The 25,674-nt window shown below is 35.9% G+C and overlaps 1 protein-coding gene across 1 annotated transcript in view; it reads right to left on the reverse strand.

Moving 5' to 3' along the window:
* The window catches only part of LOC142057402 (sodium channel protein type 2 subunit alpha-like), an 80,648-nt gene that overhangs the window by 49,790 nt on the left and 5,184 nt on the right, over positions 1–25,674 (reverse strand). Inside the window, exons 2-13 of the mRNA XM_075093337.1 lie at positions 21,707–21,833; positions 20,869–21,112; positions 13,573–13,889; positions 9,873–9,991; positions 8,886–8,975; positions 7,248–7,376; positions 6,457–6,548; positions 5,335–5,607; positions 5,008–5,071; positions 3,979–4,120; positions 3,622–3,828; positions 430–729 (exon numbers count right to left, since the gene is read on the reverse strand). Of these exons, the coding sequence (XP_074949438.1) occupies positions 430–729; positions 3,622–3,828; positions 3,979–4,120; positions 5,008–5,071; positions 5,335–5,607; positions 6,457–6,548; positions 7,248–7,376; positions 8,886–8,975; positions 9,873–9,991; positions 13,573–13,839 (1,683 nt within the window). The 5' untranslated portion in view covers positions 13,840–13,889; positions 20,869–21,112; positions 21,707–21,833. The remainder of the gene's footprint in view (positions 1–429; positions 730–3,621; positions 3,829–3,978; positions 4,121–5,007; positions 5,072–5,334; positions 5,608–6,456; positions 6,549–7,247; positions 7,377–8,885; positions 8,976–9,872; positions 9,992–13,572; positions 13,890–20,868; positions 21,113–21,706; positions 21,834–25,674) is intronic.

Below are 25,674 nucleotides of genomic sequence, written 5' to 3' on the forward strand. Positions count from 1 at the left end.
TAGAAACTAATGGTGGTGTGGAATTTCCTATGCAGGGTATTTTCATGATGTGGTCTGCTAAAAAAACCATACATATTTGTATAGTTTTGAAATGGATGAAGAACAGAGAACCTATGGTTTGTTAATGCAAATATGAGAGTACTATATCAAAGAGCCTTTGATTCTTTCTCCAGTCTACCAGATACATCTTCAGAAATACATTTTCAGAAACATTTTAATGATGTTTACAATTATCCTTGGTAGGTTCTTTTTATCCCTTTGCTAATAGAATGGGTCAAACCATATCAAACTGTAACACTGTTAACGTGCTACCACTTGATTTCTCCTACACTCACGTTTTACATAACTTCCAATATGTAAAGCTGCTGTAATGTCAGTCAAAACCAAATTGAGTAGATGTACATGATTTAATAAAAAAGAGTGCTGTACCTGGTGAGGAGATGTGAACCTTTTTTCATATGTCAGTTGACTTCCTTCTGTGGAGAAGCGGAAACTTTTCCTTCTGATACTGTCCTCTGACTCGGACTTGGGGAACTTATCAATATCTCCTTTGTCCTCTGCTTCAGACATTTCTTTCTGTCTTCTTTTTTTCCTTCTGTTTCTTCTTTCTTTAGCACTCTTCGAGCTCAACTTTGATGCTTCTGAAGAACTTTCCAAGAGTTCTCCTAATCCCCCTACACCACTGAAATCTCTTGATGCAACTGATGCTGCTGCTACTGCTGCTGTTGCCTGTCAGATTATAAAGCAAGGTATTCTTAGTAGACCAAAAATGAATAATTTTATAGGCTTTTATCAACTGTTTTTATTATCACTGTGGTAATACTGCTGGTTGTACACCCCTGAGTATCCAAATATACACAAACAAATTGAACTGAAGATAAACTATTGTGTTGTATAACTCCTCACAGTTTAGTAGCATGAGCTACTTGAAGCATTAACTTCAGCAGACCAATAACATTACTATTCCACTATTCCTTAAAGTCTTGCTGCAGAAGACACTGATCTAAAATTCAGGTAGTCAGAAAAGTATAAACATGGTGCTTTTTCATGTATTTCAGACCTGCTTCCCCATTTTCTCTCGAGAAAAGCCCCACATCATGCTCTACTTAGGCTGATTCTGAGTCCTTACAGAGAAAACTAATCCCTAATATCCACCATATAAGTTAATGCATCATAATCCAACTAGCAGCCTACAAGTAGTTGAATCCAGGCTCGCCTCACTGTTTTCACAGCAAGGACACTCCCCTTACTTTCATTCTACCTTCACTGGCAACAGACACACCCTCTAGATGTGTCTTCCAGCCCTAACTGCCTCTTCATGTTTCCGCCCCCCACGTTTCCCTCTGTAACAGCACTCTAGGTCTTTGTTATAGATACAGAAACGTACATTTATTGCCTGTTGCTGCTGTGGCCATAAAGAAGAAAAAGTTTAGGTTTCTCCTGTGATGAAATGGGATGAGATGACTTACTGGAGTGAAGAGCCATCCAAAAACTTGGGACCAGTATCTTCAACTACAGTGGTCAGCCTACCTGATTTGGTTCATTAAGGAAACTGGTTCATTTAGTCATCAAATAAAGGACTAATTGAGAGTGTCTCTAGTACTCTTCCTAGAAAGAATTGTCTGGGAGATTGCTATGAAATTCTGCATTGGAAAATATGTTTGGGAAGTTGATAGGCTGCTGTGAGCTTACAAAAAGGGTGGTGTGATAAACGGCAAGAGACTACGGTTATATAACAAAGATGACTAGTGATTATCCGGCAAAACATATTATATTCAATGCCAAGTATTTCAGGAATTGTGAGATATCTCTTCCCAGTGGGAAAGGATAGTTTGAAAGATCACAGTATGAATTAATGGCTTTCTGCACCACAATATACAACCCATGCTATATAAGTTGACTTGATACAGACTTTTTCTGCTAATTGGAGTATAAAAAGGATTCTGAAGTGTTTATTAATTAAAAAAAAGTGATACTTAAAATTTTGTCGTACTAATTTCAGAATTTAGTTCTTTAAATGCTCTAACAGAAACAAAGGCAGCAGATACTGAGTCATCACCCATCCACTTCATAATACTAACACCAAAGGTCAAACAAGTGGAGCAATCCAAAGACCACCGTGATGACGTAGGTTTGCGAACGAATAGGTTCAGCATCAAGGGAGTGAAGAGATGGGTCCCACACTCATTTCCATCTCGGCAACCAATTCAGCAGCTCAGTGATCCACCTTGTAATGCATACTTTCTGCTAATATTTTAATGTACAAAGGGATCTTGGCTGTAATACTGCTTTTCTTATAATAAATTGAGTGGGCATTCATTTTAAAAAGTAATGACTTTCTAGGCCCTTTATCCAATCTTCCTTGTAGTCTCTGTTTCATATGGTTCTATTTTTCTTCCTAATCCTGGATCAGCTTTGTCTCTATTTCCACTCTTAAAAAGAAAAACATCTACATAAGCGTCGTCTTATCTAGATCTTATCTAGATATCTTTTGATATAATGTAATTTAGTGCCTTTTATGAATGAAAATATAATTTTTTTAAAAAAAGTGCTCTGCTGATATTTGACTTGTTTTTATTTTTAATTTTGCGGAATTCTGCTTTTTCTTTAGTGATTTGGAAGAGATAAGGTTTAATGACTAAAATAGACACATGCTAATTCGATTTCACAGGTCATGCATAAAGCTTTCTTCTCAAGAAAAAGATGGAGAGTTTTAATTTCTATTAGCACCTTACAGAATCATTCTAACTTAGTGAAAGTATCTGCAAAATACTACTAAATCTATAATTTCATAGAAGATTCTAATTTGCTAGCATTTTATAAACATAGTCCTGTTGAAAATTAGTATATGCTAGATGAAAAGCAATAGATAATCAGTCCAGAAATCAGACAGATGTCTGACTCTTAGAGCTGAATTCCTGCATGTATTTTACTTTCAGATAAGAAAACCGCACACGAAAATATCTATTAAAATGTCTTTTTCTCATAAAACTTTAAATAATTTTCTTCTCTTTTCAAAGAAAACAAAGATAACTTTAAAAGAATTCTGAAGTAATATCTTTGTTACAAATATTGCCAGTCTGTTCCAACTTTATATAACGTTCTGACTGACTTCACTGTGCTTGAATTAGGGATATGCTTAAATACCTTACTGGATAGAAACCTAAAAGAACACTGACTACAATTCTTCTCTCTATTTTCTGAATACTGGGGAAGAACTATTAAGTGCAGCAAGCCTGGAAATTTCACTCAGAATATAAACCAGAAGCAATGTCACTAGACTTTCTTCATGCTGTTCATAAGACCTGTAAAATAAAAGCATCATGAACTATCCTACTTAAAGTCAGGTTCCTAGGATACAATTATCACAAATATTTTACTGTTACACCTTTTTGGTAAACTTAGTAGTGTTCTTTTCTGTACCATGAGCTTGCTTTTTTTTGCTATTTATTTGGTTAGTTCCTGATTTTCATTGGCTATTTCCACTTTTATAACTTGCATGGTAGACAAGACTTTTTTCTTTCTGTAATTCATTGCACAGCTTATACATGTTCTAATTCATAGGTTATTATCCTTGCCTTCAGAATAAGGCTGTTCAGAAAGTACAGTTTCCATCATTACCTGAGCTTCTTCTTGTTGCTTCTTCAGTTGTTCCAGCATCTGTTGAAATTCTGCCTCTTTCTGCTCTGCTTCTTCCATGGTTGCTTGATTCTGTTCTTCATAGGCCATGGCGACCACAGCCAAGATCAAGTTGATGAGGTAGAAAGAGCCCAGAAAGATGACCAGAACAAAAAATATCATGTATGTCTTCCCAGCAGCACGTAGTGTCTAGGGAGTAGAAAGCATATCTATACATTACTCCACCACTTACCATTGTTACTGCAACAGCATTATGCTTTTAGCTCATGTACAAATAAGCCTATTTATAACTTTGTATGTCACCTAAAGTTTACTTTTTATGTCATAAAAATTTCTTACCAGCTGATACAGGTTCTCCCAGAAGTCCTGAGTCATTAGCCGAAATAGTGACAAAAAAGCCCAACTGAAGGTGTCAAAACTCGTGTAGCCATAGTTGGGGTTTCTACCAGCTTTCACACATATATATCCCTCTGGACACTGCCTATGTGAAAACCAAACAGGAGGCACTTAGTCATAACTTTTATTTCCTTCTAGAACATATTTATTATCATTTGGAACAATGTGCATTATTTTTTTCCACAGCAAGTCAATGAATTAGAATTAAATTCATTCAGAAAAAAAAAGTCCTAAGAAATGAACTAATAAGAGAGTAAATGAAAAATACCCCTTCCATCGTTCACTGGTTGAAATGACCTAGATATTTAAATTCTTCTCGGTTACATTTTGCAAATAGAATCTTTATTCCAGATGAATAATTTCCTGGCAGAAATAATTGCTAAAATGTTGTTAAGGTTACAGACAGATTAAACAATATTATTAGCTAAATCCAATTGTTCAGTTAAGGATCTCCTGCATAATGCCGAGAAGTTTTTTTTAATAAGCTTCTTCACTGTTGCCAGGTAGGTTTCGGAGTTCAGCTAACAGTTCTAGGCTTACAACTGGCACAGGTGTATGGCAGAATTTCCCAGTAACGAAAAAGTGTCAGGCTTGAAAAAAAGGATTCAGACTTGAACTATGAAGTCACTGCTGTGCTTTCTTAATATTTTACGTATTCTCTTTCTCAGTTCTACCCTTTGCTTTCATCCTATGTTCTTCAATCAATACATCTCCAAAAAAGACTTTACAGGAGTTCAAATTTTATCACTAATGCCAACATCATTTTCCAATCAAGCAGGACAAAAAGCTATTAATGAGTATTTTGTTTAGCCAGAGAGTGAAATATTTTGACTTAAGTAAGAAATCATTGTTTAGCAGCAAAACTGTAAATTCTGTAACACTGCTGAATATGGACTTGCAACTGCTATGGATAGGTTTCATGTTATTGCTTTTTCTACGGAACATAACAGAGGATTTTTGAAAGGGTCTTACCCTGCATCAGAGCTATTACCACAAAGTAGGGCATCTTTTTGTCCTTCCAAAATGTAAAAATGAGCTGTGTAGAAAGCATTAGAAATATACATGAATAAATCAATCGGACATGAAAGTACTACAAACTAAAATAAAAATAAATTGTAATAAAATCAAAGTCACTATCTGCTGATCGCTCTGTAGTTTGTTTAGGAACCCTTTGGTTATTGTACTTGTTTATTATATGTAATTGATCTTTGTCAGTCAGTGACTGTAAGCAGAAATATAAACTGTTTAATATTCTTTGTTCACAAATATATTAAAAATAGATACATCAGTCATTCTTACTTTCATCCTCAATGTAATCCTTCCAGTTAAATGTGCTCACTGTCATATTAACAAATGTACCATTTTCATCCATTGTGCTATTAAAGTAGGAAATAACAGTTGTTTCAAAAGTAGAATTGTCTGGAGGCCACTGCAGGCATTTATTCCTCAAGTTGCCCATGAACAGCTGCAGCCCTATTAGTGCAAATACACTCAGACAAAACACAGTCAGGATCATAACATCCGAGAGCTTCTTCACAGACTGAATTAGGGCTCCTACAATAGTCTTTAGGCCTGCAAAGAGAAAAGTTCCATAGATTTATCAAAGAGTATCTTTGCCCTTCCCATATAATTAAGATGTCATGCAGACACTTGAAAGAAATTATTTTTTATTTCTCAAAAAGTAAAGCTTCATGAGCAGCCTCAGAGCTTGTGAAGATGAATGAAAGAAAAAGATTCCTTTTTATGAATATGCAATGTACATATATTCCAATAAATAACATCTAATGTTATTCTCAAGCAGGAAATTTTATCAATCGTGCTTTCCTGTTACAGATTTTACTTCTTAATTTTGCTATGCATTTAATGTTCTGCCAATAATTCACTTTCCAGTTAGTATTAAATATGACTTCACAATAGCATGAAGATATTATGAGACAGAATTGCAAGTAATTTGTCGGAAAAAAAATCATTTGTGTTCGATAAATTTTCCTGTGCAATATTTATCACCTTTATGGTAGCTTTTTTGTAGTTACTTGGTTGCCCTTTTAAGACTAATGTCAATTTTACGTGGTAAAATAAAGGAAAAAATTCAAAATCAAGAAAGCCATAGCGCTAAAGCTTTTTTAATGTAAAAGAGACAACTTGTCATAATAAAATGTGGAAAAACAAAGCAAAATAACCCATAGGCCTCATATTTTATGTTTCATGCAAGAATCTGTTAAACTCAAAGGCTGATTTTGCAAAATAAAAGAAGCTAATGCTGAAAAGGCAAAGAATCATAATCCGTGCTTATGATCCATGCCTTTTTTTTTTTTTTTTTTTTTGCAACACGAGCAGTGAACAGCAAGACTCATGCTCAAAAGAAGTGAATTAAACTTCAATGGAACAAAAGTCAGCCTCGGTGTTTAACCTCGCTCTCACCTGGAATGACTGATATTGTTTTCAAAGCTCGGAGAACTCTGAATGTTCTCAACGCTGAGACATTGCCCAGGTCCACAAACTCTGTCACATATCTGTAATAGGGGAGTTCACACACAAACACAATGACAGCACACAAATAACAGTTGGAGATACAAGGGGCCTAACACCTTACACCAACTACTTCTTACCTGGAATTACAGAAATAGTTTTCAAAGCTCTCAATACTCTGAAAGTTCGAAGAGCTGAAACATTGCCTAGGTTTACAAATTCTGTTACATACCTGTAGGATTAAATCACAGTTATTCAGAATTGAGGCAGAGCTTATACTAATTATGTGGGTCTTCAAAACCTCTGTGGCAATATTAGCAATCATACTTCAAAATTTACCTGTCTCTTCACTACACCTTGCTTTTAAAATTATTTATTTTCCTCAATTTTGCTTAAATGTCATTGAAGTGAAACTCACTGATTTGTATTTCAACAGCTATGTAAACTAATTAGCTTGTAATAGGACGGTGACATGAAATCAAAGGAATGGCTTCCATTCTGGTGAGCAGGAAAACGTAGGACATGAAATTAGTGTCCCTCAGCAGTAATTACACTAGCAGCTGACAGTCTGTGCTGGCTCCTGCCATATTTTACCTTGATTTATGAGTACTAATATGTGTGATACGGTGTCTAAACTTCACAGGTTGCGGAAATTAAATCCTTAAAAACCAATATATTTATTATAATAATATTTGCCACTAATTTCATGCCCTAAAAGCTTAAAAAGTTCTTGAACCACTTACGCCATTAAAATGACACTGAAGTCAAGCCAGTTCCACGGGTCTCGCAGAAAAGTAAAACCTTCTAAGCAGAAGCCTCTTGCAAGAATTTTGATAAGTGATTCAAAGGTATAAATTCCAGTGAAGGTGTACCTGAAAAGTATCAAAGCAGGAATAACGGATTTTTGCATCATTATGCTATAGACTGTGTCATTCTTTATCAAAGATGTCTTACAAGAAAAGAAAAAGTATTTAGAAGGAGGAAATCATTAATGTAACTTGTCCCAAACACTTAAGAATGTAATCATTGTTCAGTAGATGAAATTTTAACCTGAAACATATGTACTATTCATTTTCTAAAAGGTTGATTTAATCCCAGTTTTTGTGCTTTCAAATAACTTCAGGTTCCAGTATTTATAGATACATTTCGGATTTTGATATTTATATGTACGTTCTCTGGCACTACAGGGCTGCCTCTTTGCTTGCATTCACAAGTCAGGTGTATGTCTAAATGTTACAAAAAATGAATAATTTTTTTTTATTTAAAAATCAGAGTGTTTTGTGAAAATAATGTCTGGATAATGACTATACTCATGCCTATAAACCAGGTTTATTTCATAAATAATCACTGAATATAAGAAAGCATGCCCAGAGTGTTATTCTTGAAGATGTGGAGCATGATTACCGATTTACCTGGTGTGGCAACAACCACTCATTTAAAATCATAGAATAGTCAGTTACAACCAGCATAATGCAGGGACTTCCTGAGACCCATGTGGGTCTGTGTGGCCCTCCAAAGTAAAGGCAATCTACCTACAGACCCTACTGCTCTCCTTTAAGACTCTCAGCAACCCTAACAAGCCATAGTCACTGTTGAGCGTACTGGGAATGGGTGAACACTAGTGCAGTTTCTAGATATAGCATACAGAGTAAGATCCCTTAATGCAGCGAAATAAATAAATAGAAATCAATAATGGCTATTGGAGAACGTGAGGGAGTGAAAGAAACTACAAGTGGCTAGAATTAGGTTTTTCATTAGTAGTATTACTTCAAAGAACAGAATATTTTAAAGAAAAACGTGTATCTGTATTTTGTTAGAGAACAAACATGCATGTATAACCATGAACAAGAAAAAGAAACAGAGATACTCTGTCATTTCCTTACTTCAGTAAGTTCTTTGTTTCTCCTTCATAGGTAAGGCCCTTTCCTCAGTGGTTTGAGCTTCTTGCACCTTGGGTGTTGTGTGTCCTTGCTGTGGATGGCACTTGTGAGTTCACATCAGTGAGCCACGATGGATGTCCCACTGTGCTAAGATCATGGATACTCAAGCAATATATGGCTGGCCTCACCAGTGGCGTGCCACAATTTTACTGCACATTGAATTTCTGGAGCTCGTTTTCCAATTTACAGCTCAGAACACCCAAGGACAAGAGCTCGTGTTTGTAGAATTCAGACATTCCTCAGACACAATTTTAAAGACCAAGGCATTACTCTTAAACCATTTAAATTATTCAGGAGGAATCCAGAAAGACATTGATGATCTCATGGAATCTGATTCTTCATGACTCTGGAAAAGCCCATTCTGACATGCAACTTTCAAAATTTCCTTCTTGTTTGGAGCCACATGTAGTAAAAATGAAGAATTAAAAATGTTTAACTTACTCTACATTCTTTGTCCAGTCCGGGGGGTTACTCATGGTCATAAATACACAGTTGGTCAAAATAGTGCACATGATAAGCATGCTGAATAATGTAGATTATAGTCAAGGGATGTAACACAGAAAAACATGACAGTTTCATAGCACTGAAATAATTAAAAACATTAAGTGTATAAAAATATGTACAAAAAAGGTGAGATTAAATAAAATCTGAAAATAAAGCTTTGCATGTAATTTTATCTATTTTAAATGGTATGCCATCTGGCATGTTATAGTGCACTTACTGTAAAACAATGCATTACTTTTATAATTGTGGCAGGTTTAGGATTTAAATGAAACTTAAACACATCCTTAAGCCTGTAAAAATATGAAGTGGGTACCGAAACGCTGTTACTCATTGAAGCCAGGGGGATCATTCTAAAAGATCGTTAGGCAAAGGTAGGTTGTTTACGCCCAAGTTGTTCTTTGGACATGACTGAAATACATTTGAAAATATTTTCTTTTATTCTGACCTGGATCTTTTATAGGACACCCACCCCAATGCTGAAAACACAATGCTGAAAAAGTATGCCTGAAAAAGCAGCTCTTTGCTCACGCTCTTTTGTCCTTGCTAAGTGAGTCTAGTTCATGAATGGTACTACTGGTCTTGGTAAAAGTGTGACCTTAGATATGTTCAAGTGCAATGGTTTGTTACTAATTTGGCTTTAGCTGCAGGGCTTAATATGGGATCAGGTCTCCTTTTGTATATAAAGCCTGATATTTAAACTCTGACAGCTTTAGGTGGTTCAGTAGAGAATTCTCTTGGTAGGAATGAAGATCATACTGCAATTTACATGTGATATTGCTGCTTTTTAAGTGTGATCAGCATATGTTTAGTTAGCATAATAAACCCACATGGACTTAATTAGTATATCCATATAAAAAGTATTATTTCATTAATTATAAAGTTTTAAACTACAATCCTTAAATCAACATTAAGAAAAAAGGATATGAATGTACCAAAATCTTGATAGCAATTTTTCTGATGGGATTAAAAGGAGTTAAAATGTACAAGGCAGATGTGGCACTGAATCGGAAAATTGCCTTTCCCTTATTCAGTACTATGAAAGTCTGCAAAAAAGAAATACAAAATTAAAATACGGTGTTGACTTCATAAATGCCTTTACCTCCTTCTAAACGATTCCATTTTCCGCATAGGACGTTCAAGTTCCATTCTACAGTCTACCTGTGGTAGGAAAATAACTGATTTCTATGAATACAGTGGATTAAGCCTTCCACAGCCAGTTTTCCAATGTGCTACATTTCCCAGCACGTGGACTGAATTCCGATATTATTAAAATTGGTAAGAATTATCAGTACCAATGTCAGTTCATCAGTAGTAGCAAAATGTGACATTTCATTACTAAAACATTTTCAATTTTATTTAATGATGATTAAAGTCAGAGTTACAAATTAATGAAATACATTCTACCTTGTGAGCAAACACTAACAAAACCAAAACAACAAATGGGTAATTCTAAATGCCAGTTTGTATTTGGAATAAATACTTGACAGAATTATATACATATATACGGTGACAAGGACAAATATCTGTCACTAAACAATTAACAATAATTTTAAAATACTTTTGCTTTCATTTTAGATTTTTAAACACTGCCAATATAAATTATATGTATCTTCTAAAAATGTTTCCGCAAAAAAATAAAGAGTATATCGCCAGCTGACATCATTCTGAGCAGTCTGAGACAAACACACACCAGAATTTGGCATCTTATCACAACAAATTTTTTATTTAAAAAAATACTGTGGTTTTTTTTAACAATATGCTCTTATTTTCCTTATATGTGAGCACCAAAATTAAGTAGTTATTGTCTTTTGAAATTTGACCTGATAAAGCTACAGTTCGTGTTCACTTTCATTCTGTTCCTGTTGGTGGTCATCGCCTAAGTGTTTTCATTTTTATTCCAAGTGTATTTGTGTGTGAGGTTTACTTGCATCTTTGGTGCTGTTTGAAATTTCTTCAGGACATGACTATTCATTCCTTTTGCTCTTTGTCAATGGTAATGGCTCTGCTTTGTGCTACCATAATAGAGTCTTTGTTATGCTCTCAGCAGAGCTATATAGTATCACTGTTCTCCATGTTGATTTCCATTCTCTGTAAAAACTTGGCTGTGATTATAAAAATGCTGCCCTCTCTGTGGCCTTTACTGCCTATCTGGTCTGCCATTCCTGGGAGAAAAAGCAAACCTCCCTACAGTGGGAGAGAAGACAGGTAAAGGAGTGTTGCCTGTTCACAGAATAACATCAAGCGTAGCATTGAGAATGACAGAGAGCGAACTTGCACTCACTGGCATTTCTCTCTGCCCTACAGTTCATCACCCAGCTAGAAATGGTGGCAAGATGTTGCCTGTCCCAAGGTCACCGCTGCAGCAGAGCCTGAAGACAGACTCCAATTCACATACGTTTTTCCCTGCATTGACAAGTCAATGACTGAGAGCAGTTTCTGCTATAAACTGGAGGAAGGATGACTAATTCTAGTTCATCATTTAAGATGTCCATTTGTTTTCTGTTGAGCACATTAGGCTGGTACGTAACATAAGTACAGATGTCACTCGTGACAAAAGATTTGCTAATTACTCTCACAGACTAACAAGCCCACCAGTAGCCTGAGTTCTTACTTTTGTTCCAAAAAATCTGACTACAATTTCTGATCCCTGGAGGTTAGAAAGTATATTTCAGTACTTCTCAGGTTTTTTGATACTTCAGTTGTAGAAGACTTGTTTAGAGAACTTTAGTCCTGAACTTATATATGCACCTTTATGCCTGAATTATTTTGCGGCTAGTCAAGAAAAGGGCTTAGTGCACACGATTCTATTGTAAGTGAGAATCTGTACGGAACTGTTGATATAACCAAAACCATATAAGTGAAAATAACCCTTGGCAACACTCCCTCTCTGAGCTTTCATTTCTTTAAATTTCCTTAATAATGTTAATACTTGTATTATCTATAGCACTGTTTATTTAACTTTGGCAACTGTTAGGTTATGCAACTACACATGGATTCTGCCTTATTTTCCATTCCTATTACTGAAGCCATAATTTTAAACACAAGTTTTGCAAACCAAAGCCAACCACAAGTTTAGCCACAAAATTGACAGCACTGTTGGCATGATTTTTCCTAACAAAATAACTCTCTTTACAGTTTAAAATAGTTTATGTCTTTTTTTTTTTTTATAGTTGCTCAACATCCACATTCTTATCTGGATGGTAGCCTGGAATGCCTCAAGCTGCCACCAAAGCAACTGTGTCCGTTTCCTTCTCTGTTTCAGAAAGATGAGGAAAGACAATCCCAAGCACTTGCCCATAAAACACCTTCCACATTTTTGAATTTCTGATTATTATCCACTGTTTCATCTTCCTTCACGTTCCTTACCCACAACACTTTGCAGGTCTATCATAAACTGGGAGAACATCTTCATGCTGCTAAAGGAGCATGCAGAAACAAGCGCACAGATTACAGAGGAGAACCTGCTCTTACTATCAGCTGTACCTTTTACTAATCGGCGCAGGACATACGGTATTTTTAACTATTCCAAGGCTGGACTATTTCAGATCCTGGAATAATTTAACAGAGTCTGCAACTAATCCCAGCGATATGCAAATACGCTTGTTTGTTCCTTGTCTTTCTCTTAAGTCGTATAAAGGTAGTCTGTTTCCAGACTCTATGTATCATTGCAACAAGACCAAAAACCATATACTTTACTGCAGAACCTGACTTTTAAAAAGGTCAAGGGGCAAACTTTTTACTTGGATGGATTTGTTTGAACTAACCTTTCTATCTCCAAATCCCTGGTTTGCGGATCATGTGAAAATGTGGACTTCGTATGACTGTGCAAATCAGAAGGGGAGTTTAAATTCTTCATGAAGCATGACTATGACATTAATGGTCCAACTGTGTTTATAGCCTCACACACATAACTCAGGAACATTACTTTTCTCTCAGAACACCTAACTCTTTGCTCTGCTCTTTCTGCATAAAAACTCTGTTAGTCTTCAGAACAACAAAACTGGTTTTTTTTTCAATTTTTCTCAAAACCTAGCTTTTCTGTGGTGTCTGCCAGAAAATTCTAATTGACAGCTGTTGACAGAGAGCTATCATAGCAATCCGAAGCACCTCAAGCAATAGTTTTCACTGTGGTAGTTTTATATGACCCAAGATTTACAAAGAGTCTCTACATGCTACAGATATATATAGATAGATATTTTATACATATATAGATATACGTTTACATATGTTACATAGCTATAACAGAAGCTAAGAATACAGTTACAGTCCTTTATCTCACCAAATTGGATGGATGCTACAACCATCTCCACTGCAAAATCATGCTTGGAACACTTCGTTCATCATATCCAGTCTCACTGCTACATGGAAATCTGGAAAATTCAGTCACGTTCTCAAGTTCAGGCAAGCTCAAGGAAGCTATATATTCCTTACACTAAGGTAAATAACAGTAACTCAACGGAAGCTGAAGGATTCACAAGATAGAAGAGCATAAATTAGTTCTGCTAGATGAAAGGATGTTTCTCTATATTTAGTGGCTTGATGGCTCTAACCATCATATTTTGTGATTAAACTTTTCTAATGTAGAGAATTATATTCTATTTTGTACAAAAGATTATTCACTCACTTTTTTATTGATATAATATGGGTCCAGGTCTTCCAAAGGTTCAGATACCATTCCTGGAGGTATGTCACCATAAATAAATGGCAGTGTCTTTCCTGCCTCCAAGTCACTGTTTGGTTTTGGACCATTTTCATCATCATCATCTGTATGTTCTTGCTTAGGCTTTTTAGCTTTTTCTTCTGCAGAACGCTTTTCAATAGCGGTGAGAGAATCTCTAGTAAAATAGCGGAAGCTTTCAGGTCCTGGTGGTACCAGCAGTGCCTGTGCCATGTTTTCATCCTGCAAATTTAATTACTTTTAGCCTCTTGCATAAGAATGACCTATAAAATAAAATAAGATAATTTAGGAAAACTAGATTGTAACAACAGAAAAAAAACCCAACATTTGCTCGGAAATGCTTTCCAGGCCTGAAATAGAAGCAGCATATTTCAAAGCTAAATAAAAGTTAAAAGCAACTGCTCAGAATTAATTTAGATATTTTATAAATTATTTTGCAGCTTTTTCCTGCTGGTCCAGAAAAATACACTGCTTCTGCCCACAAACACTGCTTTGCCTATGTTCTTAGACTCTCCCAGTTAGAGCAAAATACTAATACAAGCTTTTTAACAGTATATCTTCTTTTAACAGCAAGTATAAATGCATATTCTATGAAGTGCTCTTGAAAATTGTAAACCTATATTTTACGAGTTAATACATTTTATCTCCCTGTATTTTTTCAAGTATCAGTAATCCAACTTCATAAAAGTAAATACTTTCATTAAATGAAAAAGAAGGTTTTGTACGATTAATGCTGTTTAAATACAGCAACTGAATTATGGGAGGAATGAGCATAATTCTTTTTTACTGACAGTTTACTGTGCTGAAGGTTAATGTTAGATACCGAAGTAGGTTAGGTTGCACTCACTGTGAGCTGTGAATCAAAATCACAAGCCTTTCAAGTAAAAAGGAAAGAGGATGTACAATCAAGACCATGTGGGAAAAGAATGGTGCTCCTGATTTTTTGCAAGGCAAGTGTCATAATATTATTTCAGACTAAAACTGGTTTGAAATTTAAGTCTGGTTCCCTATGAATGTCTTTGGTGCCAGTGCTGGCTGAGGTAGTCCCTGCTGCTTTTTTCCAGCTCTCTGAGCCAGTCTCCATTGTACAACACGTCTCTTTTTATGAAGCCTTGCGGTGCATCGGCTGAAAGTAATGTTCTTTACTTTCTTCCAGGTCCTTCTGCAGCAGGACCAGTTGCCTAAACTGATGCACCGCACAGCATGGTGGAGAGGTTTGGAAAGGCTGGAGAGGGGAGGGAATGGCAGAAGGAAGGCAGATCTGGTTAAGGAGCAGTGCCACCAAGTAAGAAATGATAGCCTTATTTGATGTCTGCTTTGCAAAAGTTTGTGGCATAGTGTAGTAACAACTTTAATTATGAAAACCAATTTTTAAGAGAGTTTCAGTGCCTGAAATGAGTTCTAATTGTGTTTTCTGTGCATGATGCTAAGTACCCTTCCCTGTGCTACCTCATGGATATGCAACAACTGTATTCTGGAGTTGCCACATCCAGATTTGAAACATACTATTGTATTCATTTGCATTCATTCAATAGCCTTCCTCCCAAAGCTTCTTGCCTGTCCTGAGTAGTTTGTAGAAATTGCACATGTGCGCGCGCGCACAGACACAAAGTGCCACAATAATGATCTTATGAAATAATGGATTCTTTTTCAAATGAGACCCCCAAAAATCCAATCCTGCACAAAGGTAGAGGGGGATGTTAAAAAGTACTTGAAGAATCTACAATAGAAAACTGGAGGAAATAAATGAGACTACATGTTCTTAAATCTGAATTACCAATCCAATGACATGGTGGGTAAACCTGCTCCTGTGCCCCCTCAAGTCTTCATCTCTGGAATGGGTTCACAGCACAGCACCAGTGTGTACAATCATCACCGATACCACTGAAAGAATTTAGTCAGTAGGTTATAGCACCAAGCATCTAAAAAACACAAGACCAGAACCGAGGTACCTGACCATACATTCATAAATAAAATATACTGTAATGTGGACATGGAGAAAGCTTTTCTCAGGGAATAGCCTGGAGAACGATGAGTTAATGTAATGTGTAGAATCACAGAGATCCTGGAGGGGCTGGAGGTACTGACGCAGTATAAATTGAAAAATAAATTGTTAAATCAGCCAGAGCCTCCAGCAGGCAACCTTATCACATGTTGCTATACTGAAACTTCTGCTACTGATTTTTAGTTTGTACAAGATGGAGGCCTTTGCTGATCCTTGCTTTTTATTAGTGTAACTCACTATTATAAGGATCCTAAACTCAAAATTGTCCTTTATTTGCGAATTAAAAGCATACACCTTCTCTGGATACAGTCCACTCTCCTTTCATTATTGCTTTTGCCCATCCAGGATTAATAAACTAAGAGACATTTGAGGTTTCCCTTCGGTCTTTCTGAATAATCGATTCCTTTATTACACATTTTACAGGTCTGTGATTCAAGCTGTTGACCTAGGTGCCTTTTCTATGAACCTAGTCTTAAAAGGTGCACCCTCCTAGAGTCAACGGTGGGTCCATCTTCTCTTTATAGTTCAGTGCATTTCATTAGGCTGCTTTTCATCCATTAACAGTTATGCTTATGAATGCTATAACAAAATATATTGTCCTCACTAGAAATACATGTATTTGTGTTGCTAGATGTCCACAAAGGGGCCAGTGAATGACTGGGAAAAGTAATAGTAGCAGACTCACTGTATTTCTCAAACTGTCATAAAATATGCTTTAAAAAAGTTTTCTTGAGAAGTTGGAAACCCCACTTGAGTCCTGCCTCCACTACAGTCTAGTGTAGTTATATCTTTCCTGGGTGCACTATTACACAGTAAGTTGTTTCCTCTGCTAAATATACCCCAAGTGTTTTCATTCAGATTACAGAGCTTAATAGAACAACACACAAATATGTGCTGGATTACTGTTGCTATACATGCAGTAGTTCAATAGAACAATGAAACAAAAGTAATTCTTCTGTTCCCTGCACTGAGGCCTGAACAAGCTCTTAGCAACCCTTGAATTATGAACCACTAGGTTTTTAGTAATTGCTTCCTTCTTCTTCCTTCACTGGTTTTAAAATTGCTTGTTATCCTCTGACTAAACTGCCAGGACATGAATGATACTGGGCAGAATTCAGACAAAGAATTCTGTCTATCTAATAATTTCAGAATAGCTTTCATTAAAAAACTGTCTTTAAAGGAGTAGTCTGAAAAATGCATGTAAGATCTGAGTGGTCCAGGCCCGTCAGTACCTGATGCTGCTCAGCAAAAAGCATTTCAAGTATTTGAAGTACAATTTGGGCCTAGATACCATATGTACAATGGTCTACAGTTCAATAGATTTCATTAGAAAAAATAAGCTCCAGTTTATTAAAGACATACTTTTGCTAAAAATCTGTTTAGTTGTATTTGAGCATTGCATTCCATAAATCCTTATCCAGTTTTCCTTCAGTTCCTTCCTTTCAATAATAAGATTGAGCAATAAACACTATCCATATGTTCTTAATTTTATGTATATTTCAGTTAATTATATTATGTCTATGGATAACTTGTTAAATTTTATTTTTAAATATAATTATCTTCTCATCATTTACACAGAAGATGACTCAGAACGTGAAATATCTGTGCTAATCTGTCAAATTGATTTCTGTCTGTTTCTGGAAAAGCCAGGAGAAGTGGCCTGAAGTATCTATTCTTATGATACCTTAAATCAGGCAAATAGTAAAAGTGAAAGTATGAGCATAATAACCAGGCAGATACTATGATTATGTATTTAAATCATCAGGTTATCTAACAGGTTATTTGCATTCTGCAGTAACCAATCCACATATTCCCTTCAAAATTTTCAAGGTGGAGAAATAACAAATCTTGCAGTTTCTTACAGGCTGTTTTTTTGCTTTTACAACATTGGCATCAGAATTCGTTTCCTGCTAAAACCTTGAAAAAGCTGACTACCAAGATTTTTATTCCATTAAAACTGAAATGCTGGCACACAAACATGTATTTGATTAGAGTTGGGATAAGCACAAGGCTAGCAAATGGAATCCATAAAATGATCAAATACCATAATTTTCTTATGCTAATCGTTTATTTGAGAGGCTGTAATTTGGGAATAATGTCTTCCTATGTGCCAGGCACAGCAATAGCCTCTCAGATGCTAAAATCTGGGTTAAAAACTCTGCTCTAAACCTCTAGTGTTAATAAGACTAGCACTCTCACATTAGGCCAGTAAAGATATTTTTCCAAATCAAAAAGGTGGGGCTCCCGTCGTAGGAGAGATGGAAACAGGAGGGCTAGTGGCAGTACTTCAGCATCAGCTAGAGATGACCTTCTGCAGCTTTAGGAGTAAAAAGTGTAGCTGTTGTGTGCTGATGTCATCAGAAAACTACCTCAATGCAAACTACACCTGTCCTGAGGTACAGGACACTGTCTTGAAATAAGGGAGTACAGAGGGAGTGCATGCAGGAAGAGTCTAAAGAAATGAGTCATCCTAACTCCCTCTCTTAGGATTAGGGAAGTTGTTTTGCAAAATTCAGGCATTATTCTTCTGGCAGTGAAGACAAATTGTTTAAGTTACTGTGTTCTGATCAAATTCCAAATTGAGTAATGCTGCATTCAATTGATCCTAAAAATAAAAGAATGGATAAATATTAATTTGTTGTGAGGATAATCTAAAATGAAATATTTTTATTGAAATTTCTCATGGCATTTGTGCACAGAGGATAATTTGACAAAGAAAAACCTATCCTCCTATCTGATGAAATGCTCTGAAGTATTTTTTTACAGTTACAGATTATTATCTTTTTATAACTGACATTTACCTTGTTTTTTCTGGCATCTTTACACTATTTTTACTGCTTTAAAAATAATTGAATAAGAAACTGAACTCAAAAAGAAAAAAAAGCCCAAAATGTCACTGCTGTAATTCCAAGTGGTAAATGCAATGTAAGACAGAGTTAACTGAGATATCTAAAGAAATATCCAGTCAAAACTATCCATGGGTCTTAAACCAAGGAATCCATAAACGTTGGTTCCACAAAAGTAGGTATTTTCAAGGAAAGGAGTGACTTCCTCAAAGCTGCAAACAGCCTCCAGCATTTAACACCTGCTCAGAATCTGCACCTTCTTTAAACTACTGTAATCTACTAATTTAAACTATGATGTGTTTGCAGGTTCTAACTGACTAATATATAGAATTTGCTTTTCTTTTTTCTATTCCTTCCAACATTTATCATTCTATTGTGTCATTTTCCTTAGACTATAATTTATCTGTAGCAATGACTATAATTTTTGTCTGGATTTGTAGAGTCAGCCTCAGTAGCCGGTAGGCATTAGAGTTACATAACTATTCAAAATAAAAACAATGAAATCACCACCAGATATTTATTAATAAAATTAACAAATCAAAGAAGACAAAAATACTTACTTGCTATGATAAGATGAAATCCGCTAATAAGAGTATGTAACAGAAATAATGTTTACTTAATAAAACCTTACTTTAAAAAGATTTAGAATGGGAGTGATAAGTGTCTGAATATGAATTGACAGTTCACTTTGGCTGAAACCTGTCCAAAGAACAGTAAATACAGGAAACATTAATGAAGTAATACCAATGTGCTCTTTCAGGGATGTTACATGCAATTTTATTTAATGTCCTCATTAATGACTTGCAGTAAGATGTGAAAGCACGTTAACTTAATCTTAACCCCAACCTCAACAGAAGAAAGTACTGTAAGAGTTTGGAAATCTAAGCAAAATATAGTGCGTGAGGTTCAATCTGACTGGTGAAAGACTAGGCAGGTGGGAAAACACTCAAAACAGATTAGATTAGAGACTGGAAAGCAATCTCAGACCTGTCTGAAATATCTAGAAACTGCTTCTCGGGATACCTTTGCACACTACTCTCTCTCACCAAGACATTGCTATTAATAGTCTTTCCCCCAACTTATTTGCCTGTTTATGCCCACTGCCATTCCACACACATCTCTTTTCTTCCCTCTCTACCTCACTGCAACATTTCCTTTTGAATTAATTTGTTCCTATCTCTCCTCTCCTCCTACCTAGAGGTGGAAATAGTGGCTTATGATTCTTACATCAAGGCTAACGCATGCTGCACCTAGTAAACTGGAGTAATCAAAAAAAAGGTATGTTATGTAAAGAAATAAACTTGGATTCCTCACATAAGTACCTTCAAGTTGTAGAACCCTCAAAATAAATTATTTTACTTATTTACTTATAAAAATTGACAAAAACCTCTAGGAATTCTTTATATGCAGGGCTGCCTCATATTTTCTTTAACACCATAAATTGCCTCTGAGAAGGTGTAAAAAGAAATCAAGTGTGAATACTTGAACTATTGGAGAAACCTGAAGAAGGCTGTGCTGGTTTTGGCTGTGATAGAGTTAATTTTCTTCCTAGTAGCTACTCTGGGGCCATGTTTTGGATTTGTGCTAAAAACATCATTGATAACACAGGGGTGTTTTCATTATTGCTGAGCAGGGCTTGCACAGAGGCAAGGCCTTTTCTGCTTCTCACCCCACCCCACCAGCAAGGAGGCTGGGGGTGCACAAGGAGTTGGGAGGGGACACAGCCGGGACAGCTGACCCAAACTGACCCAAGGGATATTCCATACCATATGACGTCATGCTCAGCATATACAGCTGCGGGAAGAAGGAGGAAGCGAGGGATATTCAGAGTAATGGTGCTTCCCAAGTAACTGTTACGTGTGATGGAGCCCTGCTTTCCTGGAGATGGCTGAACACCTGCCTGCCCATGGGAAGTAGTGAATGAGTTCCTTGTTTTGCTTTGCTTGTGAGCGCAGCTTTTGCTTTACCTATTAAATTGTCTTTATCTCAACCCAAGAGTTTTCTCACTTTTATCCTTCTGATTCCCTCCCCCATGCCATTGGGAGGGAGTGAGCAAGCGGCTGTGTGGGGCTTAGTTGCTGGCTGGGGTTAAATCACGACAAAGGCCAAATGAAAACCATATGGAATTTAAAAGGAAGAGGAAGGGTCACTTTCTTAGCCCATCAATCTAGTTGAAATACAGTTTGTAAATACCTACCAATGTTAAACATCCTTACATTCTAATGGAAAATAGCTACAATACATGTAACACAAATTTCTACATCTAACCTCATTAAAGACATTAGTATTATTTTCCCACTGATATTTTAGTGAAGATATATGGCACTATAAAAAATGGCCATCTTATGAAGTGAAACATTATTTCTGGCTGAGAGGAAAAGATGTTCTTACCTTTATTTTTCTAAGAAACACCAAATCTCAGAACTAGCCACTGGATCTTTTGCTACTATAAAAAGAAAAAAGCTGCATTTCTAGCAGAAAATGGAATTGGTAAGCAAAGTTTCTCCTTGGGAGATGAAGCTTCTTCAAGACTGAAGTTTCTTCAAGACTCTCTCATTCTTTGTTCCTATGCCCAAAGCTTCTTAAAATTAATTGCAGTAGACTAAGTACGTATTCACAGACATGTTTTTCCAACCTAAGAGAAAAGAGATGTAGGAGAAGCAGGATGGAACATGAGTTAGTCCACAAAACTAACACAGACCAAAAGTACATTTAAGAATATCCTTTAAGTGACATGAGTTTCAAATATTCCATTTATTCTTTTACCTGCATGCTTTAACTAAAAGGGAAAAAATGTGTCTTGCTGAGCTTTCTGCATGACTAGTGCAGTCTTTAGTAGACACACGATAACTGTGCCCAGGCTAACAGGAGCGTTCTTATCTGTCACTTAGGGAACTGCACAGTGTATCATAACTCCCACTTGGAATTACTCTCTTTAACCAGGATCAGAAGTTAATTGAGTCTATATTTGCATGAAAACATGCAGATACTTCAACAATGCAGATACTACAACAGATACTGTTGGTATAAATGTTTTTCTTTGTGTGACAAAATTTTTCCTCTATCTCAAGCAAGGTAACAGGAGAAAAAGGTAATTTCTTCTCCAGGTTCTTCAGTTTAAATATTGCATCATTACAAGAGCTGACCAAAGGTTGGCTATGGCTTCCTCAGCCTTCAAAGCTTTAATAACCTGAGTATCTAGTTCATTACATCTAAATAGTCTACTTACAGCTTGCAAACTTCAGTCTTCAGCCATTGAGGTTGAGATGAGATGTCTTTCAGACATTTTTTCTCATTTGAACTAGATATATTTCTGGCTCTTCTCGTACTTTTTATGTTGTACTTTGCTTCTATTCCTAGAGAAGAAAAGAAAAAGACAACCCTCTATTTTAGGTCTCTGCTTCTGCCAAAGCAGCCCCTAATAATGTTTGTCTCCAAATGTAGTGAGAATGAGCAGCCCTGTAGAAACCCTGTAGGTAAAATAAAGAAAATCTGTGTAGACACAGATTGGGTCAAAGAGAACATAGAAGGTGGGAAAACAGAAAATGAAAGCTTTCTACTAGGCTGCTGCTTCTTTCATGTATAAAGATAGATCTCCAAGTACTCCTACAGAAGACACTTAAAACACTAACCTAGAATTTACCTAGTACTAGTTACTGTTAATCTAGAAATACATTTTCACAAAGATACAATAAGCAATACCACAGTTAGAGCTTCTAGTTGTTTAATAATGTAACGTAAAGACATTCCAATGATTGCTAACAGAAAACTCTTTCAATGTCCTGGTCATTTTGAGTAAGCGACTGACTCAGCACAACTTACTGTGGTGAGTCAGTACTGGAGAGGCTCCACTGAAGACATCTGAAAGCTGTGTCTCCTGTACTACCCTCAGGGGATCATGACTCTGATACTGCCACCAATGATACTTATCCACCAACGCATATTTTCCACTGAATGCAGCTTTCCCTGGGGGTACATAGGGGATTTCCCCATCCCTTTGCCTATTGGGTATGTCTGGATTCTGCCCCTGCAGTAGCATTGTGGCTGAAATCTGATCTCATGGTCAGATACAGTGCAAATAAGCAAAATGTGTAAGTAAGTGCTGTTGCTTGCAGGCTTTAAAATAATACACAGGGGATGCTATGGCTTCCTAGTAAAAGACTAATCACTAATACTAAGCATTCATGTGACATTTATTTTTAAAAGAGGGGGTGTAACTTCTATCCAGTTAATAAAATAATTGCCAGTTTGCAAAATATTGAGAAAATAATCTTTAATATGTGTTAAGGAATTAATCTTTACTGTGAAAAATGTTAATAACGCTAGCAGTGCAGGTAACTTCAATAAATCTGTATTTCGAATTAGAGCACAAGGCAGTCACAGAGAACCTTTTTTCACATGTAACCCTACCACCTAGTATCCATCTCCCTATTTATTATAACCTATGTATGTTGGCACTGGCTGTATCTCCAATAGATAAGGGATGCAGCTTTGTATCTACTAATGCTATACCTTGCAATAGTATAGTAGTATCAATGGTAGTCACAGCAACAACTGAAGCAAGGAGGTTGGAAAAATTGTGAGCCCTTTGTCCTGAATTTATAATAGGGCTAGGCCACGTCAGAGTCATTTCATTACAGAATTTCAATTATTAACTCACATCATGTTGTTTTAAGCATCTTTTTGCTGTATCATGCAGATATTTGCAATACATTGAAAAAAATGTTTTACTTTTTTTTTGATCTTCTGCTTTGGTTCTCACCCCAAGACTACAAATTTTCATAGGTAGGTCCGGCTTTTACAGTTTTACTGTAGCTGAATTATTATTACTGTAAAGAATTATTTTGGCTGATATCATGTTGATTAAAATTGTTTTTATTTGGGGCGGATTACCCTGATCCAGCTTCCAAGAGTAAATCATAGGTAAAATCTCAGGTCTCGTCAGAGGTGATTCCTGACAGACAGACTATATATATTCTTTCCTGTGGGACTCTTTCATGAACTCGTCTGCCTACACAGTATCAGCATTTATTTTAAGACTGATTGGAATATCCTTCAAATTCTGAGACATGATACTGATACAAAAAAAAGTTTCAAACTACATCCGCATGCACTTGAGCTCCCTTTCAATGTAATGATGAGCTGGAAAAGATAGTTGCATAGTATTCTCACATTGTCCCACATCAAAAGGTGTTGATTCCATCTGAAATGTGATTTAGAAAAAAATGGGGTTATTCAAAATTAGACACTCTTATAAAGACCATTACGGGCTGATACATTAGTGATGGCTTCAACTAAATGAAATCTCATGTTAGAGACAAATGCCAGACAATGAATAGAAACCTTGGGCAACTATAAGGATATCTGAAGTGTTAAGTATTATAAAAACCTTAATGCAATTTTAGATTAACAAGAAACAGCATTTTCCATAAAACTACATGTCCAGATTCATAACTATTTGTTGCATGTTCTCCATACTCTAGTTTTAACTAATTCCTAATCCTTTTTATACTAAAAATTTAAATGTGCTGACAAGTGAAACACTGGAATGTACACCAGTATCCACTGTGGATGTGTTAAAGAAGTCACAATAAAATATCAGTTAGCAATATCTAAATATATCACAGTATCAACTTTGCTTTGTTATAAAATAGAAAGCGCTGTTTGTAAAGTAACACTCTTTTCTAAATTTTTCTATGTAAACTTATGAAAATACATTTGCAACACAAAATACTGCTTCTGAACCTAAAAAGAAATAACAAACTAAACTCAGAAAATTAACTGAATCATTAAGAACCATGCAGCTGGAACACTTACTTTCCCAGTCTTACTAAGCCCCAGAAACTAATCAATACAAAATATGAAAGAATAAACTTTGTATAGCACAAGATTAATGGATTGTATTTAGACTTCGACAGTTGTCTAGGAAACTGAAAGGGAAAAAATCGGAACTTCTGGCTGAGAGGCTTACACACAATTCTTTGCTGAATGTGATCGTTACTACACAAGGAAGAAAATGCACAGGAAGTCAACATGAAAATAGGGTGCTTTATACCTGTGGTTTAACACAGCCTATGAAAAACGTACATCGATTTTTCAAGGCATTCATTCAGGCATCATGGAAGTGCCTAATAGAACTTAACCAAGCCCTAAGTTTGGAATATTTTCTGAATGGATTATGGAAGTAAGATTTTGATCTAGTCACTATATGTGTGTAATAAATCCAAAGGAGCACAGCTTATGAGGTACTAGTTCTACCACCTCTTTAAAAGGTATCTCTTGTAATGTTGAAATTTAAGTGTATCAACTAAATATTGTATTAATTAGAGGTCTTTACATTTAACTAATATGCACTACAGAATGATAGCTAGTGTTATAGCAGCTACCAGAATGCTAGTATTCTTCCTACTGTAACAAACTAAAGCAACTTGATATGTAGGAAATACACGGCAGGTAACTTAGACTGGTGTTAGTAAAAACCTTTCAGGAAGACTTCTTTAATACTCAGTTACAACTTAAGACATTCCTTTCTAACACAAGTTGAATTTTTTTTTATATTGCTTTTTGGTCTGAAATCCTGTCTCAGGTCAGACTTTTTCATGTGAACATTTTGGCCTCAAATATTAGTGACAGGTTTTTCTTCAGACATTTCATCTGAATGAAAGTAAACATTAGAACTGCCATCTCTATTCTTTCAGTTCAATCTGACCTTGGACTCTTGGGCCTTTTTGAGATTAACTGCTTATTTCTGCCTTCAGGTTTATTTCACTTAGACCTAAAATAACATTATAAATAGGTTGTCTTTCTTACTGTAAACACTAGCACTTTTACTTTCTTCTGCTGTAGACAAGTTTTACCGATGATTGGGCCTTAAGCTGAAATAAAGTAAAACATTTTTTTTAAAAATGATTCAAAGCTCTTTGTGATGAGTGGAATTTGCTTTGCTCCTTGATACGGTGCAAGAGCGCAAGTTAGGCATATGCCTCTGCTCATCATATAAATGTGCTCTCTCTCTGTTTAACATAAAAGTTATCACAGAAAACTTGAATTTTTGGACATAGTTTAGATTTAGGGAATTCTTTTATCTAAAAAGTGCTTTTCAATGGAGAACACACTCAAATATCTGTCCAAATAAGAACAATTTATCTGTGGTTAAAAATATCTCTGACTGTGAAGTTAGGTTAACTTTTATAAAAT

This window comes from Phalacrocorax aristotelis, chromosome 5 (genome assembly GCF_949628215.1).
Source record: "Phalacrocorax aristotelis chromosome 5, bGulAri2.1, whole genome shotgun sequence".
In the NCBI taxonomy this organism is placed as follows: domain Eukaryota; kingdom Metazoa; phylum Chordata; class Aves; order Suliformes; family Phalacrocoracidae; genus Phalacrocorax; species Phalacrocorax aristotelis.